Genomic DNA, 11,187 nt, shown 5'->3' with positions numbered 1-11,187 from the left:
TATTGATGGCTATAAAAGTCATTGCTCTCTATCTATCAATCATGATCACTATCTATCAATCATGGCTATAAAAGTCATCGCTCTCTATCTATCAATCATGATCACTGTATGAATTTCGTAGATTGTTAAAATTGAGTTTGATGGTTTGCTCATATAATTTGGTTTTTACCAAACGGAGCACAATATTTAAAAATGTTTAAATAATTTAAGAAATCATAAAAGACAATCTCGGGTAGGTTGTTCATTTTAAATATATTTGAATTTAATCAAGACAAAATTGCAAAAATGGTCTCTGTGGTATGATTTTTTTGTGTTTTAGTCAAAACTATGATTTTTTTGGATTGGTGGTCCCTTTGAGGTAGTTTCGTTGCGTTTTTAGTCCCTCGGTAAACTGAAATGACTGTAATACCCTTCTGATATTTTTTTTTAATGTTTTTTCTATTTAATTTAAATGAAAAAAAAATAATTAAATTGGACCTCTCTCTATCTCTCTCTCTCTCTCTCAAAAAACCACTTCCCCACCCCTTCTTCTTCTTCTTCCTTACCTGCACCACCATTCTCGGACATTCTCTCTTTTTCAGTACCTTCACCTCAATCTCCATTAACCTCCACCACGATTTGTTTTCTAACTCTAAGAATTGTTGTTCTTCAAAGGGAAAATGGCAAAGGAGTAAAAAGTTTAAAATTAAAGAAGCAAAAAAGGGGATTCATTACAATAAAATCCAGATCAATACGAAGACACAACCATTAAGCAAACTCATATCAATAGGAAGACATCAAAAAATTGTCTGAAACCGAAACCATATCATTTCAATCAAATCTCTTTCATGTAAGCCTTGAACTCTCCATTCTTTTTGTTCAGATCATAGCCTGTGACGCCTCCATAAAAAGGCCAACAAGAAAATCGCAATCCAATTGTATGTTGTTGATGTGTCGAAGACAATTGATGAAATTAAGTTGAGAAACAAGAATAACGATGATAGAAGAAGAATCTGAATCGACAGTGAAGAGGAACTCGTAATCCACCAGAGAATTTGATCTCATCTTCTTGGTCTCTTCAACTCCTTGCGATTCTGTCTTGACTTCATCCATATATTCTTCCTAGGTTACAGACGTCGGTGTGGGTGTGAAGCAGATGAGCTACCTCCACTTGTTGACGATGTCCGAGAACTATTACCCACGAATCCATGGATGTTACTGAACTTGAGAAGTTCACCGTCTTACCCTTACCCACGATGCAACAATAAACGTCAAATGATGAAGATGAAGACGTTTGAATAGAGGTTTTTGATAGGATTTTTAAGGGTTTTGGAGGGGTAAACCTTCACGAAGAAGATGATAATGACGATGATGGAGATGAATGTGTTTAAAACTGGGATTTAGGAGTTGTCATTGATCGAAATTAGGTTTAAGATTTGGGGGAATTAGAATATCTTGGACATGTTTGGAGCGAAGAAATTGAAGAAATTTACTATTTACTTCAATTTCTTATACTGCTATAATAGTTGTAGGATTTATGAAATGAAGAAATTGAAGAAGCTCAAGTCAGAGAGAGAGAGAGAGAGAGAGAGAGAGAGAGAGAGAGAGAGAGAGAGAGAGAGAGAGAGAGAGAGAGAGAGAGAGAGAGAGAGAGAGAGAGAGAGAGAGAGAGAGAGAGAGAGAGAGAGAGAGACTTTTTTTTTATTTTTTTTAATTATTAAAATAAATAAATTAGTATTAGATTTTAAAAAAATAAAGAAAAATAGAAAATAAATACCCCAAGGGTATTACAGTCATTTCACTATTTGGAGGGACCGAAAACGCAACGAAACTACCTCAAAAAGACCACCAATCCAAGAAAATCGTAGTTTGGACTAAAACCTCAAAAAAATACATACCACATGGACCATTTTTGCAATTTTGTCTTTAATCAACATGTTTCATGTATATGCGGTAGATCCGTGAATTTCCTAGTAGGAATTTCATTAAACCATAACCACCGTATCTGTAATTTACTCAGAATATGTTGCTATATTACGAAAACAAAATAAAAAGAATATTGAGATTTATAGCATTAAGTGTAAAATTAATAAGATTGAAAACAAAAATAAACTTTAATGTTTGACATAAATGTAAAGTCTTAAATTCATGCAATCTTGAAATTCAAGGTATATAACACGTGGGTATAAAACCAGTGTAATTTGGAGCGCCCTCCTCCACCCTCCGTGCCTCTGTGTAGTTCCGAATTCCGATATGAATCTCCGTAACTTCTCGTTGCTGGTGACGGCCGCCGTCGTCTTCGCCGGAGTGGTGCAAGTTGCCCATTCTTATAACCGGCCTCCCCCTTGGGAATCACTCGTCCTGTCACCGGCAAAAAATGCTGATCCTACCACTCCACAACAAGTAATCGATTACTACTCCTCTCATTACCAATTTTTTTGTGTAAATGACTTAATTTCTCTTTTTTAACAGGTTCATATATCTTTGGTTGGTGAAGATAGAATGCGAATTTCATGGATTACAGATATCGATACTCCGGCCACCGTATACTATGGTACATCTTCCGGCAACTACCAAAATTCAGCAAACGGCACCGTTTCTTCTTACGAAATTTTCCATTACAAGTCTGGTAAAATACATGATGTAGTAATAGGTCCATTGGACCATAGCACCGTGTATTATTACTGTTTTACCCCTGGTTCAACGTCGGAGTTCTCTTTCAAGACTCCTCCAAAGCGATTTCCGATCAAATTTGCCGTCTCCGGTGACCTTGGACAAACTGAATGGACCAAATCGACCCTTAATCACATCTCAGAATCAAACTATAATCTGTTACTTTTACCCGGAGATCTGTCTTATGCCGACGCATTGCAGCCGTTGTGGGACTCATTCGGCCGGCTGGTGGAGCCGCTAGCGAGCCGACGGCCATGGATGGTGGCACAAGGCGACCATGACACTGAAATACTCCCGGACTTCCACCAGATTCCGTTCACTTCCTATAATGCAAGGTGGCGAATGCCATATGAGGAGAGTGGGTCCACGTCTAACCTGTATTACTCGTTTGAGGTCTCAAAGGTTCACATCATCATGTTGAACTCCTACATCGAGTTTGACCATGGTTCGATACAGAACCGATGGTTAGAGTCTGATCTGAAGAAGGTTAACCGGAGCAAAACACCATGGCTGATTGTGGTGGTTCATGCTCCATGGTATAATTCTTACACTGCTCATCATGATGAGCCGGAGTCAATCGACATGAGGAAATCCATGGAAGAATTACTTTTCCATTATCGTGTAGATATCGTTTTTGCAGGGCATGTCCATGTTTATGAGCGTTTTGTATGTATTATTGTTACTTCAAAGTTCAATCTAAACGATAAATTGATTATATATATATAATTTTTATGGTTATTTTGCAGAATCGCGTTTACCAGGGAAAAGTTACGATTTGTGCCCCACTGCATATCACAATCGGGGATGGAGGCAATAAGGATTTGCTTGGTGGCATGTGAGTTGACTCAAATGTTTTTATTTCTTTTCTCTATTGCATTAATTCAGGGAAAACAAGTTTGAGTATTGAAACATAAGAAAATTACCATTGATTTGTAATAGGTTCATATATCCGCCATCAGAGATATCGGCATTTAGGGAAACGAGTTTTGGGCATGGAGAATTTCATGTGGCAAGTGAAAGTTATGCAATGTGGTCGTGGCATAGAAACGATAATGATGAATCGGTTCAATCTGATTCGCTATTTATCCAAAGCCTTGCTACTGATCCACTTTGTAACAAGGTGCTCGAAATATGAATTTCTTGTTACATGTTTAATATATCATTCTTAGCCCTTGAAGGGGTATTATTAAGGCTGTGTTTGACGCGCCACATCTAGCTATAAGCTAGCTTATTTTTCGAGCTTTTTTATGTTGTCGTGTTTGGCAAGCCAAAAAGTAGCTTATAAGCTAGTTTTTTAAAAAGCTACTTATACTAGTTTTTTAGGAGCTTTTTTAAAATTTTCCAAATACACATTTTAATTAATTATAGAAACACATACTCCTACATGTCCTTTTATGTAATTTTATATATTTCAGCTAGTTTTACCAAACGTTATTTTTTATCAGCTAGCTTTTCAGCTATCAGCTAGCTTTTTATTTAACAGCTAGCTTTTCAGCTATCAGCTAGCATTTCAGCTAACAGCTAGCTTTTCAGCTAGTACGTCAAACATAGCCAAGATTTTAGATTTTTTTAAGAAAATTTGTGAAATGACCAAAAAGAGAAGGATGTTTGAGAAAAAATGACCAAGATTTTTTTTTCGGAAATGACCATGACTTCTGTAGAGAGGAGTTCTGCGGAAGTCCTTATCTTCTGAGGAATGGATTTGGCTATGAGGAAATTACGTGTCATGGGAAAAAGACAAAAAACATTCATTGTTTCGGAGAGGGTGCATCGGTTCCGCAGAGATGCCCTATGCGGATCTGTTCATCATAGGTACTCCTCTGAGTATTTATTCTTCGTTGAAAAATGATTGAAAACGATCGAAATCGATCGCTGTGACAGTCCGAAACTTCATCATCTTCCCTAAAAACCCTATGTTATAATCGGATTAGAAATCGGTTTAGAAACATAGTTTTATAGTTTAATTTGTTATTTTGAATCAATTATATGTGCTAAATGTTGATAACTCGTTAGATTTAGACATCTCTGCGAAACCATGAAATTTTTTTTGTCTTTTTACCATGACACATCATTTCCTCAAAGCCAAATCCATTCCTCAGAAGATAAGGACTTCCGCAGAGCTCCTCTCTGCGGAAGTCATGGTCATTTTCCGAAAAACAAAAATTTTTGGTCATTTTTCTCAAACATCCCCTCTTTTTTTGTTAATTCACAAATTTTCTCTTGTTTTATTTGACAAATCAAAAAGGAGTGTATCAAGTAGGTTTTTAAGATGCTATTTACACTAACATTTAAGTAAGTTTATTGAGTTTTTTTAATTCACCTAAATCTACCATTTATATTAATTATTAAAAAAAAAAAAAAAAAAAAAAAAAAAAAAAAAAAAAAACTCAATTTTTTAAATGTCTTTTATATCATTTTATATATTTCAGTTAGCTTATCAGCTAACAATTATTTTTTATCTATAAGTTAGCATATAGTTTTTTTCAGTTAGTCTATCAAACATAATCTAATTACAACAATTTTATCATGTAAAGATCGGTGCATATGACTTTTGACTTTTGATAAGACTTTAATAATTATTCATTGAAGCATCAAACATTCGGTTCATCAATTTAGATCCTCCGTCGTTCTCTTCACCCCCAACAACCATATTCTTCATTTAATCATCTTCTTTCAAAAGAGAACTCGCAAAACTCTTCCAATTATCCACCAAAACCCTAAAAATCAAAACCTGAATTGCACGGCTAAGGCAAGAGAGGTATGACGAAAAGAGAAGAGCATCATCAATGTTCAAGATCATGGCGACTAATGGAAACTCCAATTTAGACCTAAAAATAGATCGTGCCACGACCATGTTTTTGTATTGGTATTAGTGGAGATTTGAGGTGTTGTCTCCCATTAGAGAGGTCATTGACGGAGATATGTGGATGGCGAGATGAGGATTGTTCTACAGAGGTTGGTAGAAGGCGGTGAGGATCCTGACCTTCAACACATACCAGTGTTCACTATTTTTTTCAAAATGCATCAACTCTCTCACATCCAAATGCTACGAAAGAAAACTAATATTCGATTCTATAACCATGTTCCTTGTTATCTACCAACATTTAACATACTACCATGTTATGTGAGATGAGGATTGTTCTACACAGGGACGGACGCAGGAATACATTGCAGGTGTTGCGGGGACGAATAGGTGTTGCCGATACATGAAAAATAAGTAAAAAAAATCGAAAAATCGAAATTTTTTCCACTGCGGCCAGAAAAGTTAGGGGTTGCTGGTGCCACACCGAGAGCCCCTTAAATCGTCTGTGGTTCTACAGAGGTTGGTAGAAGGCGGTGAGGATCCTGACCTTCAACATATACCAGTGTTCACTATTTTTTCAAAATGCATCAACTCTCTCACATCCAAATGCTACGAAAGAAAACTAATCTTCGATTCTATAACCAGGTTCCTTGTTATCTACCAACATTTAACATACTACCATGTTATGTGTGTAGCAGACTCAATCTATTTGCTCAATCTTTCGTGTTGCTTTTATCGAACACAAAGGTACCCAATATAGGTCGGGAGCTTCTTGTAGTGTTTTGGATATAATATCATTTGCTTGTTTCTTACTTACCCAACTGGAGTGAAAGGGTGATGTTCGTGATAGCAAGCTTTTCAGTAACTGGGATTCAATATTTCCAGTTTACTTTAAATCATTTCTATTCTACTGTTCACGTGAACTAAGCGGAAACGATTGTTTTGAAAAGAAAACAAATGTCACACTCAATATCACTTGTTCTTCACTCATGGACTGGTTTCAAGGTGGGCTTTAGTTTTAGATCGAGCATCATCTTTTTCCAAGATTGCTAAGATGTCACTACAGAAAAATCTCTTCGATTGTGAAGGATTTATGTAAGAAACATAGGTTGCCTTATGAGAGATGGAAACTCCAAAATAAGACGACGATGTAGAAGAAGAAGACCGCCAAGTGGTGGAAGAGGTGAATCTGGTCATAGGTTTGGAGGAGAAACGAAACACGAGTCAGGTCAAAAGAGGTGGGGCTTTTCAAAGTCAAAGTCTATGTGACAAAGGGGTATCCGGGTTACCCCTTCAATTTGTTCAAAGTGACCAAAAAGACCCGACAAAAACAAGTTTATTCCTCATAAAGTACGAAAATAAGTTAAGGGGCTAAAGCACAAATGTGCAGTACATTGTACGGCTAATGTGTCATTTTCCCTAATGAAAATTCAACCGATCCAATCCAATTACTATCCAATTTAACGTGTCCCAATTATAATCCAATTAGTATCCGGTTTCAATTATCAAAAACGATTAATACAGATATTTTAAATACTTATAAATTTTATGAAATTTGGATGGATCCAATCGGATGGAAATTAGATGAAACTTGACATATTGGATATCCAACATTAAATATCCAATGGATAAAACCAATCCTGTCTTTAGTTGGTCGTAGCAAATTGGATTGGACCAGTTGGCAATATCCAATATCCTATGGATGATTGTATTAGTATTAGATCGGTTGTATAAAAATATGAGGATATCCAATGGTGAACAACCCCACTTTATATATTTGACATGTAAATGACACTATATTGTCACAATACATAATAGTGGCTTTAGGAGGCAGGGAGTGAAGCTCTCTAAGGAAATTAAGTAATCTACAACAACATTGACGAACCAACGATATTTGGCTTCGATGCTGGACCAGGAGATGGCACTCCTTCTCTTAGAGGACTGGTCTATAAGATTTTGCAAAGAACACAATATCCTAGAAGTAGATTGTTTTATTGTTGGATATATTCCCATATGTCAGTATTAGAGTACGATATTCATAGAGATAGAAGTGTGTATCTAGAGCCAAAGGTTAATAGTTCCCATACATATCGTAAAATGTGCTTAAGAACGCCAACACGGGCCTCAGAAAAATCATTCATAAAGAGACACATCTATGAACATAAGATCGATCTAGTCTGGTAAAGGTAAAGGTACTAAAGTTTGTTGTGATGAGGACATTGTACAGAACACAACAGTTTCATCATGTTCTCAAAAACTTAAATAACTAGTAACAAACCCCAAAAAGCATATTTTAATCTAATTTTTACCAATAAGTAGTTCTTTTAAGATCTCGTCACTGATCCCATCAGCATAAGGAAACATATGACCAGCACCTGTGATCTCATGGTATTTTATCCATGGAAGTTGTTGGGCAATATAACGTTGCAGTGTCACAGGCACAAGTATATCTTCATCACCCATCCAAATATGAACGGATCCTTCATTATTCGGAAACGGGTTCTCAATCTCCATCGGGTCAAATTCCCAAGTACCAAATCCAATATTCAAGTCACGGTGGACAGATTCATATTCTCCTTGCTGCCTTACTTGTCCCTTTTCAACACACAAAAAACAGTAACATTAGATTCATATTCTCCTTCCATGCTTTAAAATAGTCAAGTAATTGTAATTACAGGTACCTCAACTGCTGCTCTGCCAGCTGTAAACTTTGGAACGAGTTCTTTATCCTGTCTAGAGAGAATATAAGGGCTATGAGCAATAACAGTGAGAGAAGGAAACAGCTTCTGAGTGTTCCACCAGTACGTCAATGATGGAAGGTGGTGAGCAACACGCAGACTCCATTGATCCTGAATGAACTGCTTTGAATACGCTTCTTGAGATAGCTTAGATGGCAAACGTGGCCACCAGTAATTAACTACTGGAGCTATAAGAGTTGCTCCTGCTAACCTGTGAGGAATGTATTTCAAACAAGACCAGATCACTTGACCTCCCATTGAAAAACCAACCACATAGAATTTTGATCCGAGTTCTAACTGATCACCAAGCTCCTCTATATCCAAAGCCAAACTCTTCAAAGTTCGTTTAGGATCTGGATCGCTCTCTCCATACCCGGGTCGATCGAATGAAACAATATATACCCCTAAATCTTGAATTAGATCCTGTAAAATCAACGAAATGATCAAGAAACACAATAGCGAAACTAATAAATGTGTAAGAGAAAACGAAAGAAATCATACTGGAGAGGCCGATGTGGCAATAACAGCGTAATGCTTGACAGAATCGAATCCATGGACATAGATGATTTTGTATTTTGCGACCTCTTTTGGTACTCCATATTCTTTATAGGACAAATGTCTGCCATCGCGAAGCTTTATTCTAGAGGTTGTAATGGGAAGTCCGTCTGGAGATCCGAGTTTGATGGGTTCGGGTGGACAAGCTGATTGATAAGCCCATGCCAGAAACCCGATGATGAAGACTAATAGTATGAAAATCCCTGAAAATTTCAGCAAGTGATGCGAGTTGAATAAGTAGACAGAGAATTAGATTATTAGTTGATTGAAACTAAAGTAGGTAGCTACAAGTGTGTATATCTTAATTACTAGATCCATCCTTATTTGATTTTAGTTGCTCAAAACATATGCTATGAGTGTAAATCGTATATTATCCGAATACCTAACTCAAATTGCAGATAAAAAAATTAACTGATTTGACCAAAAAAGTCAGAAATCAAATCTATATTAATGCATAATGAACCCATCTGCTAGAAATTGAATTCAAGCAAAATCGGTATTACAGTTCGGAATTAAAAGCTTCGATTCCAAAGGGTAATTAAAGTCTGTAGTCTAAATTTTTTTTGATAACGAGAAGTAGATGGGAATAGAGCACCTGAAGGGAAAGAAGAGGAAGAATTGGATTTGGAATTCCTGGTATGGGACCTAGCTGATGCTGCTGAAATCTTCCTCTTTACCTCCGCTGCCATTGTTGTTGTTTCTTCGATGGCTGAATAGGATTGAGAAAGAGAAGAAGCTTTGATTCACATCATCACATGGAAGAGCTGTAGTCAAACTCATTGACAACAAATGTGGCGGAAAACGATTGAAATTAGGTAGCATTGTTAATTTAATTTGGCATTCTTTTATGTAGGGGTGGCAATTTATGCCACGACACGATAAAAATACACGATACGAAATGAAGTTGGGACGAAACTAAAATTTGAATTCGTGTTCGTGTTAGCTGTAAAAAACACGATGTCGTGTCATGTCGTGTTCGTGTTCAAAATTCGACACGAAATTGACACGATTTAGCAATTTTTTATCGTATTTTTCGTGTTTCTCGTGTTTATCGTGTTATATTTCATAAAGTATTCATTAGATAAACTAGTTTTTAGTATATGTTATATTTGTCGTGTCGTGTCGTGTTTGTTGTTTTTCAAATTCATTCGTTTTCGTGTTAGTTAAAAAAAACGACATCATGTCGTATCGTGTTCGTGTTACAAAAAACATTGTCGTGTCGTATCGTGTCAGACAGAAACACGAAATGATAGCATGGTAATAAAATATTGATTTTGTATATATATTTTTAGTTGTTGTTATTATTATTATTATTATTATTTTGTATGATTTTTATGAGAAAATTATAAATTTAATCATTTTCCTTAATTACTTTGCAAAAAATAACAAAAAAAAAACAAATTTACAAAATTAGCACTAAAATCGCAGATGGATTAGAGCCATCTGCAATTTCGGCATTTGATCTACGAATGTACAAGTGTTTAAAATGTGGGCGTGCATTGGTAGTTGTACGTTCGCAGATGGACTCAATCCATCTGGGATTTTATTAGTTGATCTGTGATTTTGACTTTTTAAGGGTATAAATACCTAAAAAAAATTGCGCTTTCATTTTGCAAGGTTTTTATTGGGAGAACTCTCTCTGAAGGCGAAAATCAATAGCTTTTGACGATTTCATGTAAAATCGTAGTCAAACCCTATCATTTCGTAGTCAAAATTATTTAAAAAAATAAAAAAAATTTGCGTAAAATCGCAGATGAAACATCAGAGGAAATCACAGATGAACTAAGTTCATCTGCGATTTCCTCTGATGTTCCATCTGCGAACATACAACTGCTAATGCACGTCCACACTTTAAAAACTTGTACATTCACAGATCAAATGTCAAAATCGCAGATGACTCTAATCCATCTGCGATTGTGGTGGCTAATTTTGTAAGTTAGGTTTTTTTAGCTATTTTTTACAAAGTAATTAAGAAAAATAGCTAAATTTGTAATTTTCTCTTTATTTATTGTTTAAAGTATTATTTTGATATGGTATTGTAATTCTAGTGGTTTATCTGTTTAAAGGAAACATCATTTGTTGTTCAATAAACACTATTAAACTCAAATTTTTGTACATTGTTTCCTAATAAACTAACTTTTATACATATTTTTATCTTTTCCAAGACATAATCATTTTTCGGTCATATTCTTCTGCTAATAGAATTTCAAAGAAGTAGAAAAGACTTTTTTAGGTGTCCATTTAAAAAAAATCACAAAGTGAAAGTGCACAATCTCCTCATTCTCCTTTATGGTGCTAGGTGTGTCGGTCGATAAGTCAATTCCCTTTTTTGTGTGTCCGACATTCTAAATCACCTCCATAATAATTCCTATGGTTTCTTACTTTCTTTGGTTCTTTACATAACCATTAGTTTTCACACATTTATTCATTATAAGACCA

The 11,187-nt window shown here is 35.7% G+C and overlaps 2 protein-coding genes and 1 pseudogene across 2 annotated transcripts; 2 read left to right on the top strand and 1 right to left on the bottom strand.

Annotated features, from left to right (window-relative positions):
• The first annotated feature begins 2,216 nt into the window (after positions 1-2,216).
• On the top strand, positions 2,217-3,800 carry LOC145105584 (putative purple acid phosphatase 20). Its single transcript, XM_079042672.1, has 4 exons — positions 2,217-2,382; positions 2,452-3,318; positions 3,399-3,487; positions 3,592-3,800. Exons 1-4 carry the CDS (start codon positions 2,233-2,235, stop codon positions 3,785-3,787), a joined length of 1,302 nt encoding a protein of 433 aa, XP_078898798.1. The 5' UTR covers positions 2,217-2,232; the 3' UTR covers positions 3,788-3,800.
• A 1,969-nt stretch (positions 3,801-5,769) lies between these two features.
• LOC145116845 (delta(8)-fatty-acid desaturase 1 pseudogene) lies at positions 5,770-6,609 on the top strand (annotated as a pseudogene).
• A 905-nt stretch (positions 6,610-7,514) lies between these two features.
• LOC145150970 (uncharacterized) lies at positions 7,515-9,554 on the bottom strand. Its single transcript, XM_079075308.1, has 4 exons — positions 9,344-9,554; positions 8,695-8,951; positions 8,137-8,616; positions 7,515-8,050 (listed from the first exon to the last, which is right to left on the bottom strand). The coding sequence occupies exons 1-4, from the start codon at positions 9,435-9,437 to the stop codon at positions 7,754-7,756; spliced, it is 1,128 nt and encodes a 375-aa protein (XP_078931434.1). The 5' UTR covers positions 9,438-9,554; the 3' UTR covers positions 7,515-7,753.
• Between the last annotated feature and the right edge of the window lie 1,633 nt (positions 9,555-11,187).

This window comes from Lactuca virosa, chromosome 1, assembly GCF_052849685.1.
Source record: "Lactuca virosa cultivar CGN04683 chromosome 1, Lactuca_virosa_CGN04683_v6, whole genome shotgun sequence".
NCBI classification, from domain to species: domain Eukaryota; kingdom Viridiplantae; phylum Streptophyta; class Magnoliopsida; order Asterales; family Asteraceae; genus Lactuca; species Lactuca virosa.
The sequence above is the reverse complement of the archived record's forward strand: the minus strand, read 5'-3'. Positions and strand labels throughout refer to the sequence as shown.